Below are 18,053 nucleotides of genomic sequence, written 5' to 3'. Positions count from 1 at the left end.
TTATTTTGACTAGAATTGTAAGATTTAATAAGCAAAAATGACAAGAATTCCATGTTTTGTAAGCTGGAAAACAACAATTTTCGGCTCGCTCGCCTAATATCTGTCATAAAAAATATAAGAACAAAACGTGATGATGACGCGGAAATAGGGCCTATGCAAATTTCAGCTCACTCGCGCGTACTAAGATGGAGTATTTTTTCAAGACCTCAGTTTATTGGTATAAATCGTTATCTATAAGGCCGTCACTATATCTTGATTAGAATAAGCCAGTTCGTAATTACCTCATTTACACATTGGTAGAAATGACCTTTCTTTTTTCTCTGCTGGTTAGGCACTTCACTCGTTTTCAAAGGGGGCATAATGCATAAGCGTGCCCGACGTAACAATTTATGGAATTCATGTTTTGTATTTGAATGCAATAACAGCCTATTTCCTTATAGCGATGATTGCGAAATAACAGTCTTGTTGTCAGGTGGATGTGCTGGCAAGCCTCATTTATATAAGGATCACATGAATAATTATTGCATCACGGATGCTTATCTCAATGAATTTACAAACCAAAATGCCTGTTGGTAAAAATGACCTTTTTCTGCTCATGCGCAGAGTGTAATTACGAACTGGTCTCTTGTAAGATTAAATAAGCTGAAATGACAAGAATTCCATGTTTTATAAGCTGAAATACAAACATTTTCGGCTCGCTCGTTGCGTTCAATCGTCAAAATTTATTACATTTAAATCACCCTCAAAAGACCTCAAAAGCATATGATATGAAAAAGCATAAAGTCTCTATCGGGATGGGGTTTAGGTTGAACACTTTTTCAGAAATTAGGGGCGCAGATTTTCGCGCTTGCCCAGGGCGCCGTTTTCCCTAGATACGCCACTGACAACTGATTTGGTTAAGAATTGTAGCACAGTTTTGGTATTATACCCGTTATTATAAGAATCACAAACATGCCAGCCTGAGATAAGGTGTATTCCCACAGGATTGTAAAAGAGTTGCTATTTATCAAAATTTAAGAAATAACAATAGGTTTGGAGTTTCTCTGAGACTACCGTCTAATCTCACTTTTATTCTTTTTGAGTAAACTGCTTGAAAGTTGTTGTTTTCTCAGAATTGACAATCAGTGAAGTGTATTTCGCTAACATTGTAGTAGTTATCATTGTTATGCAGATGATATAAAACTCTTTGTGTCTTAAAACCTATACTGCGTTTACCGTGTCATCCGCCAATGCAAAACTGTCTTGAAGAATGTTTCCCAGACCTGAAAATCTAGTTTGCATCCAATGACCTTAAGCTGACTAATAGTAAAGCTTAATTTTTCTTATTTACTATTAGATTCAAATGACATGCTAAGTAAGTATGTTCACATTGCTAGCAATTTTACATCATTCCATCAAAAACAGTCCGTTATAGGTGTTATAGGGGTCCAGGAAATGTCTTTTCCAAATCATATTATTCAAGTTCAGCGGAGTATTAGATATCATGCAGTTGCATAATTTAAGTTTCATAAAAAATATATTCTCTAAATCCGCAAAATGAATGCTATTTCTTTTTTTCCTTTTTATATTTTCTCATTTGGATTTTTTTTTTCCAATTTGCTGCTATGTAATCTCCACAGGGAGATGTTATAAAACTTCAACAATACCAAAATTATTCCTCCCGCCTGTCACAAAAAAAGTTTGATAACATATCACCAATCTTCTGTTCTTTACGTTGAAAAAAAAAATATCATTTTCAAGATTCTGTTATTAGTACATCATTCAGTTCACTCTCTTTCCCCGCATACTTGCAAGTCTCTGTACGATTCCCAAATACACATTGAAGCGGAGACGAAGCCTACACGTTCTTCATGTGAGATGCACTGTCCATTCTAATACCAAGAAATTAACATGGATGGGGATCGCTCTCTCTCTCTCTCTCTCTCGGTCATAGGATCATGCAAACTGTAACATATTCCACTGCGCCAACTTCCATCTACAGGAACATTCAAATCTAAACTAGGGACGTATTACGTGTTGAGGATTACATATAACTGCAATCCATGATATATATATTTAAAAAAAAAAATCTTGTCAGGGATTATGTTTCCTTTTTTTTTTTTTGTCATTTACTTCCCTGTTGTCATGTTTTGTACATGTACTGTAGGCCTAGATAATGTGTGTATATTTTTCTTTCTTCCTTCCTTTTTAAAGCGCCTTTGGCACCAACATTGAATATGTGCGCCATACAGAATACACGTAGTGACTGCAGGTGTATTATCATTATTATTTTTTCCAAAATGAATTTCACGAAAGTCGTACCCATGGTGGCATTCAGAATGCAGACGTAGAACTTGTGAAACGTTGCATGGTAATGGGGATGGGGTTAACTTTGAACCCCCCCCCCCCACCACCACCACCACCACCACAGTGTAAACACCACTAAATAAAACAGAAACATGCTCAAGTGATACAACGTGTACATACCAATAATAGGACGATTTTCTTGCCCAGCAAAAATAGGAATGTGTGGGACTGAGTGTTATGTAGAACGCAGCGACTTAGTCACCACGTAAGTCTGGAACCAAACACTAATATTCGGATATGAAGTGCAATTTTGCTATCCAAATCACATCAGAACTTCCACTCAACTATTAATAGATACGGTCATGGTACCAAACAGACACCACTTGAAATGTAGATTTAAAATGATTAAATTTCGACCCAGTGTCCTGTACTGTCGCAGTACACATCGGCCACAGACTGGCGCTATCGCTGCTGGCAGAGTTACTGTGTGTGGGAGTAGGGACACTATTGCCGTCAGTGTTGAAAAGACCTAGGACCATATCGCCGGTTGAAATCAGGATATCACATCCTAAGACATTAAATCCTGAAACCTGACACGGAGATTTGGTCCCCCGGAGTGTTTCTCCAGGGGGGACATAATCGCCTACTACACCTGCACTTATCTACTGCAAGCAGCTTGGAGTGATAATGGTCACCACCAAAAGGCGCGCCTCATGCCCCCACCCCCACCCTGCCTCGCCCCCCCCCCCCCCCCATTTCCTGTGCTGAATGCAAAGCAGGGAGAATAGAGCCAACAGTGGCCCTATTTTATCAACCTCTTCAGCTCACAACAGCTCAGCACATTCTATTGTCTGTTTGACTGCTTGTTGTTCACTGTGATGTGTCGGAGAGTGGCTTGGGATTAAAAAAGGGTGCACAATAGATGTATACAGGCATGTACCCTCACACTTGTATTGCTATGTAGGCATGTATGCATCCTATGCAATACCCAAAGGTTTCAACTGAGAAGGGGGTGGGAGAGGGGTTATGGCATCTTTGAAAGAATTTCATCTTGACTCGTAGCCACTCGGCTTTTATCGTCTAGTATAGATCCTGGCATTTCAGTAGCTGATAGACTTGTCAAAGATCAAATTTTTCTCTCCATGAACTGAATAGATTATCGAAGAAAGAAGGTCATGGGTGATGTAACAGTTTCCTACTTAGGAATTCAGGGGGCAAAGAAGGGCCAGGATTCTTTTATCGGGGTTAACACATGTTTGATAATGGTAGCATTCCCTCTCCATGTGCATACCTTAACATCTGTATTTGTGATGTCTAACAGCATTCTATTTTCATACTACAAACATATATTCACATCTAAGGTGTAGTAGTTGCAAGTCTTGTTTCTCCGCTGGCCAGCTGATACAGAGTTCAGCCTCAGTTTCGCTTTACACCAGTACCGTTATTTTGAATGTGTATGAAGTTAGAGTACAACTACTTCAATCACATATTTGGATATTTGTCGGGCAGGTAAGAAATCCAGGCTGTTCTTTGATCACAAGTACAATTGTATTTCAGGGCAAGCATTCGAACAAATGCACAAGAACACAGGATTGGATGCAAACTGGGGCAAACCATGTAAATTCTATTATGAGAAAACAATAATCTACATAAAATGCATAGCACATCTAACAGCCATTAAACAAAAACCTAGCGACTACAGTGCACTATCATTATAACAAACTGGGTTGTTTTACAACAAAATTCTCATTAAATAAAGAAAAACTTCAGGTATCAAGATTATCAGTTAAAAATCTCTTTGCATACTTCACTGTTAGACTTTTAACAAAATGTTGATGTATAACCAAATAAAAGTCCCAAGGACTTGCTTGTGTAATTTCTACACTCACAGGGGACGTAAAGAGCTTTCAACAAAATTAACGAAATTTTTGTCGAAAGCTTTTTTCTTTTTGTTGAAAGCTTTTTCTCTTCTTTAATTCATGAGGAAGGATCAATAAAAGTATCATGTATAATTATTGTATTATTGTATGGTCAATGTTCTACTAAGTTCCCCAACCCCCTTTTCCTCCCCAACCCCCTTTTCCTCCCCTACCCCCCCCCCCCCTCCCATTTCTTCACTTTTTTCCTCCCTCTTCTTCTTTTCTGTCCCTCACCCCTTTCGGGTAATGCATTCAAAACTTCATATATACATACTGTATTACATGTGACTTTCAAAGTTGGCACTTACCCTGACAGCGACGAAACCAACTATGAGGGAGATGATGTCGGAAAGCATGTGGAACGAATCGGCCACCAGGGCCAGGGAGTGCGTGACGTAGCCGACAACGAGTTCAACGAGGAAGAATGAGGCCGTCAGCCCCATCATGGTGACGAGCCGACAGCTCTTTGTCGAGAGCACAGATTTCTTGGAGGCCATGGCTCCGTCCCTGTTCTTCAGCTTGGAGAAATGCTGTTGAGGAGATAAAGCATGACAGCAATGAGTGGTAACCAAGAGGAGAGCTAGTCTGACTTCCTGACCATCTTCCTACATATGTATACGCATTTGCCTCCCAGAACGTCGACGCCCTTTAACGACGAAAGCCGTAGCAGGTGGAGCGGGATGGTCCTGCAGACGAAAGCGACAACTTTGTCGTGGGTAGCGAATAAAGGGTGCATTTTTTGGACGGGACAAAAATTGGCAAATGGTCTGGAAACCAGACAAGAGGAGTGCATGCTACACACATGATAAAAACAAGGTCCAGAGTTTGACCTGCCTTTGACCCCAGGCATAGCAGTCATGTCCAACACTGAATAGGCCTACAGTAACTGGGCACCGCTGCTTCGCTCAGCCCAGGTACCAATAAATCTTTTTTCTTTTTTAAATGGGGGGGGGGGGAACACAGAAGGAGCCACCAATGTGGCGTGGGGTGTGCTTGAGAGGGGCAGCATGGCTGGAATTAAGTCATGGAAGTGGAAAGAGGGCAAATGGATTATGACTTGAGTAGAACATGGACCTAGGTCCATGAGTAAACTGGGGAAAATGATAGAATAACAGTTTTGTGTTTGATGCTGTGTCTTCTTAAAAATACATCAGTCTATATCACAATTATTACATTTGTATTATAATTTCTTGCACTCGCAACAGTGTTTCGTCGAAGGTTGTAGAACTAACAGATTACTTCTCTTCTCAATTTGTTGTTGCTCAAACAATGTAGTGTTGCAGCATTTGCATACTTTTAAAAGCCTCTTCCATTTCATCATTTCCACAACTGATTCTTACACATTTAAAAGATTCCACTACAGAAATTCTTAGAAGTGACATTCTTTCTTTAATTTGATTTTGCACAGGTTATAATTCAACCAATTGTGTTATAATCAATCCAAAATATACTATGTACATGTCAAGTCGAGTAAATCATCACACTGGTCAAGCATGAAATTCAGAGTTGCCAATTTACTAACCACGTGATCATTTTTATCATAAAATCATCCCAAGAATTGATGGGTTCAACAGAAGAGTGCTCTGCACATCATTAAAGGACAAGTTCACCTTCATTAACATAAGGATTGAGAGAATGCAGCAATATTAGTAGAACACATCAGTGAAAGTTTGAGGAAAATTAGACAATCGATGCAAACGTTATGAATTTTTAAAATTTTTGTGTTGGAACTGCTGGATGAGGGGACTACTACAGCTTGTGATGTCATATGCGTACAACAGTATAAAGAAAATGTAAAGAAAATTTAACATATTTTCACTTTTTTCGCATAATAAAAGAACACTTGACTTGCCTCTTTCTAAAGGCAGGGGGAATAATATTACCCATAACATATGTCAGTAACGAGTCAAGGGAATGTGTACTTTTTTCAAAAGATGAAATTTTGTGAAATTCTTTTTATACTTTCCTTATATTGTTGTACTCATGTGACATCATGAGCCTTAGTAGTCTCCTCATCCAGCAGTTCCAACACAAAAATTTTAAAAATTCATGACTTGCATCGATTGTCCAATTTTCCTCAAACTTTCACTGATGTGTTCTACTAATATTGCTGCATTCTCTCAATCCTTATGTTTATGAAGGTGAACTTGTCCTTTAAGCAAAGAATGAGGGGAATTGGCAACTGACATCCTGCTGAGTATTTGGCAACAAGGAATCATAAATCTACATTATAATACAAAAATGCATTATAATACTATCTGGTACATGTCATCCATCATTCATTTAAATAATAGTTTTATCAACAAATGGGACTACATTCCGTAGATTATGAAGACACTGCAGAAATGAAATTTCATTTGCTTTGAACCATGGCCACTTTGGCCTTAACTCTCATAATTCATGTTTTCATATTATCTATTCATCTTTTTTCTTTTTTTGGAGACGGCATTACAGCTATGTAGTTGCAAATGTGAGTGTGTGTGTGTGTGTGGGGGGGGGGGGCATCAAGGCTAAAAGTGAATTATAAATAATCCTTTCACTTTCACAGATATTTATGATTGGTCTCCCTCCCCCCCCCCCCTTTTTTTTTGGGGGGGGGGTGGGGTGGGGAAGGGCTGGCAACAATCAGGAGTGATACTGTACATATTTAATATAAACCTTGACATTTACTTGATGAAAATAGAGGAATTTTTATTGTAATATTTCAAACCACATTTCAGTAGAAAAATACAATGTAGCCTATACAAGAAAAAATAGTTCACATAATAAAACGAAAAGGCGAGGAAATTGACTCTTGTTTTTTATATAAACTCAAAAGGTTTTCTCAGTTATTTTTACCAGAAAATAGTCCCGCCTATTAAAACAGTGGCTGTTTACTCTAGGGATTCTGGAGGGGCAGCACGGCCATTGGCCTCAAAGTGCACTTCAGGCCCTGTGCTCATTAATTTTAAAACGGTGACTGATTTACCACCGGAATCTGTGATACACAACAAGTGTACAATGTACGACAGTTTCTCTGCAGGGATATTCCCCCCTTTCTCATATCAGTGAACCACATCGTACTTCAAGGGACAGTTCGCCACAATTTCATCCATCTTTAGAGCTGATAGAGCTATAAAGGTGGGTAATAAAATCAAAAGGGTGGGGGACTGCATCCAAAAAATCTGTCACTTTGTGAATAAATCACAAAAGCATGCACAGCCTGTTTTCAAGTTATGGCTTTATACTATGAGCATTATACCCATCACACATTGCATGTAAATCACTCCAAACAGTATTACATTTCTATTGCTGTCACATAATTCTTGCCATGACTACCCCACTCATGATTACCTACTGCCACAGATAATCTGAACTTGTAGCTCAATTTAAGGGATGGTATAGTTTTATCCAACTTTTTGTGATATGATGAGAAACCTCTTGAAATTTGAAAGAGCATACAATTCTCAGAGGAATTTTACAACAAAGTTTATTTGATGAAAATTGGTTTCAAATTGGCTGAGGTATCAAAAAACAGAGTGGGTGTTGCTTGAAGGTTTGCATGGTGAAGTTAATTAGGAAGAAAGATTTGCGGTGACACCATGTGTATGTAGTCCTTCGGATCGTTGTTTGGCAGAAGAGCCTAGAAAGAGGAGAAACGAAGAGGGAAGCGACATATGGGGGTTGTGAGGAGGGCAAAAAGTGAAGAGTGGGAGACAGTAATGAGCTAGAAGTTGAAGTTGCACTAGTGGAGACAGTAGAGAAAGGAACACAGAGAGTGGTAAGGAAGAATAGTGTGAGAATCAAGTAAGATGTTCAGATATCGTTAGAAGGGGAAAGATGAAATAGAAGGGAAGAGGAAGAGGAAGGAGTTGAATGTTGGAGTATCATGGAGATAGGGGAGAGCAGTGAAGATTCATGAAACCAAGAGGAGAACGAAGTCGGTGAACAGAGTGGCTATGGAATGCGAATCAATGGAGAAAGGACGAATAATCCCTCGACGGAGGGGTAAGTAGAGGATAGATGAGAATATGTGGAGAGAAGGGAGAGAGAGAGAGAGGGGGGGGGGGACAATGATAAGAAGAAGAAAAGAACAAATTGTACACGAGGTTCCCCTTGCTACGAAACAGCAAAACACCTGTCAGACATTCTACAGCCACTCGTTGGCAACACAGAACACCACATTAACAATTCCAAACACTTCATTGACATTCTCTCTCAAACTACTATCAACCCTACAGACACCCTCGTCAGCTTTAATGTAGAATCACTCTTCACCAGCGTTCCTGTCAACGAAGCCTGTGACATCATCAAACAACGTCTCACCAATGACCCTTCTCTTTCTTCCAGAACACAACTCACACCACAACAGATACACGACCTCCTCCTCACATGTCTCAATTCTACCTCCTTGCGATGGAGGGACACACACTACAAACAGCAACAAGGCGCAGCCATGGGCTCCCCCCTCTCACCAATCATTGCCAACATTTACATGGAAATTTCGAAAGTCACGCACTAGCCACGGCACAGTACAAACCTTCACTCTGGCTCTGGTATGTCGACGACATTTTCACCATCTGGCCACACCAAGCAGATCAACTGGACGACTTCCTCACACACCTCAACGAACAACATTCCAACATCTCATTCACAGTGGAAACGGAACACAATCATTCTCTCCCCTTCCTCGATGTTCTCGTCACAAAGACCAATGCTGGCACTTTTCTCTCACCAGGTCTACCGCAAACCCACTCACACTGACAGATATCTTCACTACCGCTCCTTCCATCATCCAGCAGTCCGCCAGTCAGTACCAAACGCTCTCGTCCGACGTGCTCATCAAATCAGCGACAAAGAACATCTTCGACAAGAACTCGAACATATCACAGACACACTCACCACTATCAACCAATACCCCAAGCACAAAATCAACACTCAAGCACCTTCATCCCAGCATCATCCCAACCAAGCAGCCAAGGAACAGCCCATCACAACTGTAAATCTTCCCTACCTCGGCGCCACCTCACACAAACTACAACGCATCTTCAAGTCCGCCAACATCCAGGTCCGTCATACATCTTCCAACAAACTTCACAATTCATTGCACTCACACAAAGACAAGCACCCCAAACACAAACAACCAGGTGTCTACCGTATCCCATGCGAATGCGGCAAAGTCTACATAGGTGAAACAGGGAGATCGCTAGAGACCAGGCTGAAAGAACACAAAACATGCTACAGACGGTCGGAATGGGAAAAGTCAGCCATCGTGAAACACGCTCAACAGTCGGAACATCGCATCAACTGGGAAGACAGCAAACTCATCACATCCATCAAAAACTGGAACACACGACGCATCAGAGAAGCCATAGAAATTCACACACACGACACTGTTACACAGGATACTGGACTCCACATCAACAACATCTGGCTTCCTCTCATCAACAAACAATCAAACAGCAACAATGACAACAACAACACACTCTCTCCACAGCACATTCCCCCCTCTACTTCTTCCTCTCATATCTCTTCCCCCACCTCTTCACAACAGCGCCCACGACGTCAACCACGCCTCCCACTCACGACCACACCTATCGCTGGTTCTAGAAGACGCCCTCACTGACACAATTCATCCACACCATCGGCGTCCACCCCATCTACTAACCCGGACTCCAGTCTCCGGCCACGACCTACTAACAGCCAAGTTAGCCCTCACAGATGTACTCCGCCATCAACACACTCCAAGAACAATAGAAAGCATCAACGACTGCAACACTCCACCAACAGCCGACGCTCAGCCCGCCTGCGAGCCCGCCTCGACCGACCTCTTCCATCTAGGTCCGCATTCTCCACATATAGCCCGCCTCTTCTCAGATCACGCTTCACTTCTGACGAAGGACAGTCAACCTGCCCGAAACGTCAAGTTCCTCGGTTCTCCTAGTTATTTTTATAACTAGACTTCTTGCTCTACTTTCACCAGCACCTTTACTCAGTGTTTCATTTCTCTTTCCTCTCTCTCTCTTACACTTTTGTCTGTTTCTACACTACTTATCTTTTCTTTTCTGTTTTGTTCTCTTCTTTCTTCTTTTTCTTTTTATTTCTTCCTTCCATACAACCCAACGGTCCTTTTCAGGACCACTAGTTTTAATTTACACATTTTTTTTACAGGTTATTTCTCTTGTTTTCTCTCCTAAGGTCTACACTTTAACCAGGGAGGCCTGCTTTAACCTTATTTTAATTTCTTATTTTTGCATTTCTCCCACAGGAACCTTTTCAGGATTTAACTGTCATCAATTTTCCTCTCCATTTTTTTTTTTCTTCTCCTCGGCAGCATTTAATTCTAGAATCCACACTAGCTCCCTCTAATTTACGTCTTGAATTTCAATTTGTTCTTTTCTTCTTCTTATCATTGTCCCCCCCCCCCCTCTCTCTCTCTCCCTTCTCTCCACATATTCTCATCTATCCTCTACTTACCCCTCCTTCGAGGGATTATTCATCCTTTCTCCATTGATTCGCATTCCATAGCCACTCTGTTCGCCGACTTAGTTCTCCTCTTGGTTTCATGAATCTTCACTGCTCTCCCCTATCTCCATGATACTCCAACATTCAACTCCTTCCTCTTCCTCTTCCCTTCTATTTCATCTTTCCCCTTCTAACGATATCTGAACATCTTACTTGATTCTCACACTATTCTTCCTTACCACTCTCTGTGTTCCTTTCTCTACTGTCTCCACTAGTGCAACTTCAACTTCTAGCCCATTACTGTCTCCCACTCTTCACTTTTTGCCCTCCTCACAACCCCCATATGTCACTTCCCTCTTCGTTTCTCCTCTTTCTAGGCTCTTCTGCCAAACAACGATCCGGTTAAGGACTACATACACATGGTGTCATCGCAAATCTTTCTTCCTAAACAGAGTGGTCCTAACAAAAGGTGGGACCCATCTTTTATTAGGATTGCTTTGTTTTACTTTGCTTTGGGATATATCTCAGCCATTTCAAAACTGATTTTCATCAAAGAAACTTTGAATTCTTCCTAGAATTGTATATCATGCTTAATACTTCATTTGTGGTTTCTGATTTATCTCGTAAAAAGTTAGAATACAGTATGAATCCAACCTCAACCAGAACTGTACATCTCCCCAAGCCCTGGTAGTGTGGAATTCATGGACTGGAAGACTGGTCCAGCTCAGATACATAGGGCCTACATGTTATAGGTCTAAAGTGTACTTTGTACAATGCACAATGTGTGCATTCCAGAATCCCTGTGACGAATTGTCTACAGTTTGTTACTGACCTCTAAAGTACACATTTCCAAGAATCTCAAAGTTCTGGAATCGTCCATTCCTGATGATGGTGCACTTCAATGCACTTTATATTTGCTGACCAGTGCTACAGGTTCTTGAATGTACGCTGGTAGACTGTGAAAGAACCAGGCTACCCATAAATCCACATGCTACCAGGTCATTAATCTTCACTTGTTGCCCTGGTTACCCAACTCTTTTTAAAATCTTCCAACATCAATGCCCTTGTTTTAACGATACATTGTCTCAAGTCCTAATTAAGATGCCAACTGCAAATGTAAAGGTTGTTATCTAAAACAGATAAATCCAGACATGGTAATAAAAGCAGATTTAATGAAACTACAGCTAAAGTACAGTGTATCACAGATCGGACTGTTAGAAAACAAGTCCAAAGTCCTCCTGAGCTTTGGTCTGGCACTCAAGTCCTTGAGACAAGACGTCTCATCCAGTGTGTCAGCAGTCCAGCATACTGAGAGGATCCCCCCTCTCCTTCATCTTCAAAAAATAACTGTCTGGTTTACTCACAACATGCTCAAGGCCAGTCTACTAACAATGAAGACAGAAGACATACAGGTACATACTGTATAAAAACTCAGTCTACCAGTTTTTACTAATCTGGGATACAGTTAATGGAAGGCATACATTGGGTGATTTCAAGTTTGGTGCTAGTGCTAGTGCTATCTCAGCACTAGCACCGGCGATAAAACCGAACTTGAAATCACATTGGTGCTGGGAGTTGACCTCAAAAATTATGACGTATTTCCGGTTGCTGGTGCTGGGCTCGGTGTTGGATGTCGTCTGCTGAACTGAGCTCCACCGATTGTGTTGGCGATTTACGTGCTTTTTTGCCATTGACTAACACTAGCCCCTAGGGATTTACATTTTCTTTACTTTAAGTTTGATGCTGGTGTTAGCGTTGCTGTGTGAGACTCATGTTCACGTCCACAATAGATGCTTGTTTTAACGTGCAAAGTCTATGCTAATGCAGTGGTCGCCCACGTAACATACACGAACACTCTCGACATGGCTTTGTTATTTTGGGGAGTGGATGAAATTTGTGGCATTTTAATCTGTCTTCCTCACTATGTTTCTAAAACTAGGCAATTTTGGCTACATCTTTTAATATTTTACTGTAATTACGCACAATCACTTTTTTTGTCGCACAATACCCGCGGAGCTCGTGGTGCTGTGATTCCAACACTAGTGCTGGTGATCGATAATTTTGATCGGTATTGCCTTGTTAATCTGACCGTCGGTGTTGGAGCTCGTAAGCACTGTTATTCGGGGGCTAGCACTAGCACTAGCACCGAACTTGAAATCACCTACATGTACTGTAGGGCCTACATTCAATGCACCATGCTAGAAGTAGGGTAAATATTAACAAAAAATTTGATACCAGATGGCAAACAATATCAACAATTTTATTTTTCTTCGATGTCAAAAGTACGGTCAATAAAGTATACCATATGTTGTGTGGACCACACAGAAATTTTTCTCATCATTCTGTAAAACACAGGTAGGAAATAAATTGACAAGTAGGATGAATCAGACATCCATGGATGTATACTTTTGTATGATCATGTACAATGAGCAATTTGTATGTATACACTGTACATTGTAGCCACCAAACATTCACAGAATGCAAATTTGATACCAGCCTAGGATGGCAAACAATATTTTTTCTCTTTTGATGCAAATTAAGTCAGGGGCACAGGGTCAAAATTCTCCCTTTAGATATAAAGTGTAACACATGCTACAATGTGGACCACACAGAATACTAAACAGCAAGAGTAAAAGATTGACAAAAAAAAAGGATCTGTCACTTCAATGTACACTTGTATTTAATGAAATCATAAACAAATTCACCTTTTCAGGTATGTTTTCATGGTACATCATTTCCTACAGGGGGATTTTTTTTTTTTTTTCGATCCATAGTAATGCTTGAGCATTTCTTGAATTCTTTGGAATCGACAAACCTTTGAGTACACATTCTGAGTTTTTCTGTACTTCCAGCTGAGTACAGACTGCCACTGGTGAAAGGTCAGTTTACTGACAATATTTGGTACAGTGTACATCAATAAAAATGTTTGATAAGACCACTGACCTTTCCTTTTGAGAGAGTCTAAACACAGGTTTTTTAAGTTTTGCAATGGGCAATACTGTACACATAAAAATTCCACGTTCTGTGCTGGGTCTGATAGGGCATCATATGCTCAATTGGTTGGGCAGCATCATCTGAAAATTGACACCATCTACACTTCCTGGCCCCATGCTCATCTCTTAAAGGACAAGTTCACCTTCATAAACATAGGGATTGAGAGAATGCAGCAATATTAGTAGAACACATCAGTGAAAGTTTGAGGAAAATTGGACAATCGATGCAAAAGTTATGAATTTTTAAAATTTTTGTGTTGGAACCGCTGGATGAGGAGACTACTAAAGCCCGTGATGTCATATGAGTACAACAGTATAAAGAAAATGTAAAGAAAATTCAACATACAACTGTATTTTCACTCTTTTCGCATGATAAAATAGCACTTGACTTGCCTCTTTCTAAAGGCAATGTGAATAATATTACCCATAACATATGTCAGTAACGAGTCAAGGGAATGTGTACTTTTTTCAAAAGATGAAATTTTGTGAAATTCTCTTTATATTTTCCTTACAGTGTATACAGTACGCATGTGACATCATACACTGCAGTAGTCTTCTCATCCAGCGGTGACTGCACAAAAACTTCAAAAATTTATAACTTTTGAACGGATTGTCTGATTTTCCACAAACTTTCAATGATCAGATGTGTTCTACTAATATTGCTACAATCTCTCAATCCTTATGTTAATGAAGGTGAACTTGTCCTTTAATGATATCATTGCAGAACTTACAACACTTGAAACGTCGCAGTGCATCACATTCTTATCCAACCGGTTAACAATACACAACAGGGTTATAATTTTTGCACAAACAAGAGATTACTACATTGTAAACAATGCAATTAAAACTTAAGGCAAGAAAAAAAAATACAAACTTTAACAAAAAAAAGTTCCCAACACCTCCCTAAAAAGAGAAGAAAGAAGCAAGAGACCTGAAAAAGGGAAGCAGGGGAATGTTACACATATTTTTTTTTTTTTTTTTTTACTTTACCTCACCTATTGATCAACATAACATTTGGATAACTGGTGCTCACAGAAATATCATGATCAGGGAGGTGGACATGATAAACCATCTCCCTGATATGATTTTATAAAGCAAAAGTTACAGCAGCGACGAAAAATTTGGTAAGCAAGGGGCAAAAGTCATACAGTCCAACCTCTCTTATCAGGCCTCCCTTTATCCAGATCTCTCTTTATCTGGACGCTATCTTGCCTTTTTTTTTCCAATCTAAAAATTACAGGGAAAAGTGGGATTTCAAACTCAGACAAAATTCCCACATAAACCCATGTATACATAATGAATTACATATTATCCCCAACATAATTAACATGCACATCCACATCAAATTTTTCACCTAAATAACATGCATTCAGACAATCACTATCCCCAAATCACTGCAAGAACATGGACATACAACTTTTCAGTAAATCAGGGCATGGCAGTACAGGCAATCATTCATTGAGCAGGCAGCTACATTTGTACGTACGTACTGTGTACACGTACATTGTATTAAACAATCGAGTCTCCCATATTGGCAAAATCCCTTCTCCGCATGAGCGCCAGTCCTGACATGTCCGGACGAGAGAGGTCGGACTGTCTAATGTAAACATTGTGCAGTTTATCCCGTACTGCCATTCAGTGACTTGGTGGAAATGCTGCGAATAAGGCCAACACAGACTCTGACAGATTATCCATGTTGAAGGCATGTGCTACTTTGAAAGAAATTTGACAAACCTATAGCCATTATCCACGTACTCACTGCAATATCATTGATTTTGTTGTCAGGAATATCATGGCATACAATGTATGTTCAAACTTCTCAAATTGAAATTTCTCAAATGCTTTTCTGGAGAGGTTGGCATTTAAACGTTAAATAGATGGTCTAGCATTTAACACAAGTGTGTAAGTCTCAAGAAGAATTAAAGTAGACAATATTTTATAAATTAAAGGACAAGTTCACCTTCATAAACATAAGGATTGAGAGAATGCAACAATATTAGTAGAACACATCAGTGAAAGTTTGAGGAAAATTGGACAATCGATGCAAAAGTTATGAATTTTTAAAATTTTTGTGTTGGAACCGCTGGATGAGGAGACTACTACAGCTTGTGAGTCATATGCGTACAACAGTATAAAGAAAATGTAAAGAAAATTCAACATATTTTCACTTTTTTTCGCATAATAAAAGAGCACTTGACTTGCCTCTTTCTAAAGGCAGGGGGAATAATATTACCCATAACACTTGTCGGTAACGAGTCGGGGGAATGTGTACTTTTTTCAAAAGATGAAATTTTGTGTAATTCTCTTTATATTTTCCTTATATTGTTGTACGCATGTGACATCTAAGTTATTCACACACTGCAGTAGTCTTCTCATCCAGCGGTGACTGCACAAAAACTTCAAAAATTCATAACTTTTGAACGGATTGTCTGATTTTCCTCAAACTTTCAATGATGTGTTCTACTAATATTGCTACATTCTCTCAATCCTTATGTTTATGAAGGTGAACTTGTCCTTTAAGAACCAGTAAGACCCTTCAGATCCTGCTGTGGTCTGTAGGCTGTACACTATGTTCCATCGTACACCAGTCCTCAACAATCAACAAAAACATTTTTTTTCCAACAATAATTGGTACATAAGAAGCATACAACTGAACTGCTGCTAAACACATTTTACATCATCGATCTGTACATGTACTTGTATAGGAATACCCGTAGTTGAGGTGCCTCGTATAGAATAGTATGCATGTTGTTAGACTGTGCTTGAAATGATGAATGGTGAGACGGCATGTCTAGCTAACGTTTAAGGTTTAAAACTAGATACTGTTTATTGTTACACATGATATCTATAGATCTATTCGCGCCATGAATTTTTCGTGAATTGGAGCTGAAAGCCTTTTTTTTGCGGCATGAAATTTTCATGAACTGCCACTGGCATTCAAGGCATAGGCCTATACTATAGTATAGTATAGTCTAGACAAGAACTTTCGCGTGCATTTTAATTTCGCAAATCTTGGAGATCGCCAAATCTAAATACAAGCGAACATTCCTTGTATTACAGTAGACATGAACACACCGCGGGGCACAGGGTAAGTTCGCTTCTTATGAAATCACGTTAACAATTACTGACTTAAGTTTGTTTTTGTCCGATTCCACAAATCATCCGTCTCATGAATGGCATCATGCAAGTCATGATCATGGATAAGTAGAACCTATAGTATAGACTCTATACTATAGACCTAGACTCTAAATATACATCACTAGGTTACCTACAGCTACAGCCCCGTCGCTGGACACTTCGCACGGCATCTGGTCAGGCTAGGCCCTGTTATGTGCTTATCTCAAAAGGGAAACATATTTTATTCCAAAAAGCTGACCGATACTTATGTAACTAAGTACTTGGTTTAATATGACCGAGGTTTTCCTGAGGCCTGAGGTTTTCAATGACAATAAATATGACAATAGAACTATATTTTCCAGAGAATAATAGCAAAGCATGCATGATGAGTAGATCTATTAACCTAAGCCTAACGTTAACCGTTCCGTTACAGCCCTGGATTACCAGGTATTAATGCCAAGACCACTCCATTGCACTGCACTGGTGGAGATCAAAATGCGCTTTGGACGAAAGTCGATATAACTCAAGCATTCTTTCTTGCCATCCATCATCATTGGACATGGACACGGCTTCTTCACACGCTGCCAGACCAGACGGAGAGCCAATGCAGCAATGAAGTAGCGGCGTGTATTACTGAAGTCACTTACCCTGCCCTGTCTTCTAGCTGAATATCGTCACCTAGAATCTATCAATTTAACCCAGCGGCTATCGTTACTGGTTAGTGTAGAGACTGTCTGTAGGACGAAGTACAAATCGTTCGAGACTTCAATATTTTCTTCTACAGAATGTCGGTTAAACAAACAATTCTTGCAAGGTAACACAATTTTCTCAAAATGGCGAATGTGACTTTGCCCTGAAATTAATAAAGAATATCCGACTATTTTTCCAAACGGCACTTTTTCGCTTTCATTTCATCATAATTTCGTTCTGAGTGCAGAAAGCTGAGTGCTTACCGTTGTCATACTGCACAGGGACTGTACTGGAGCCGAGTCTTGCACCCGGCGCGTTGGGGGAAATAGCGTCTGGACTCTTGCTGCTCTGGCCCTCGTGCAAACTCCGTAGCGACGTGTGCAAAGTGCGATCCTTCAGCATATAAAACGGCAATCGAGCAGATTACGAAGGTAGCCAACCGAATACGTATACCGCTTGCTCGCCCACTACTCAAGTATCTACGCAATTGCAGGGAACGGAGGAGCTCTGAAGTCACGATAAAGATCTTATTATGGGCAGTTATTACAGAAGCCACTGAATTGCACCATTGTCATTAGATCCGTATGACGCCTAACATACTCAA

At 40.0% G+C, this 18,053-nt stretch overlaps 1 protein-coding gene across 1 annotated transcript in view; it reads right to left on the bottom strand.

Annotated features, from left to right (window-relative positions):
• Nucleotides 1–18,053, bottom strand: part of LOC140242896 (uncharacterized) — a 101,717-nt gene extending 83,664 nt beyond the window's left edge. Inside the window, exons 1-2 of the mRNA XM_072322642.1 lie at nucleotides 17,713–18,053; nucleotides 4,514–4,735 (exon numbers count right to left, since the gene is read on the bottom strand). Of these exons, the coding sequence (XP_072178743.1) occupies nucleotides 4,514–4,735; nucleotides 17,713–17,721 (231 nt within the window). The 5' untranslated portion in view covers nucleotides 17,722–18,053. The remainder of the gene's footprint in view (nucleotides 1–4,513; nucleotides 4,736–17,712) is intronic.

Source organism: Diadema setosum, chromosome 19 (assembly GCF_964275005.1).
Source record: "Diadema setosum chromosome 19, eeDiaSeto1, whole genome shotgun sequence".
NCBI classification, from domain to species: Eukaryota; Metazoa; Echinodermata; class Echinoidea; order Diadematoida; family Diadematidae; genus Diadema; species Diadema setosum.
Note: the sequence above shows the minus strand (reverse complement) of the source record. Positions and strands in the feature narration are given on the sequence as shown.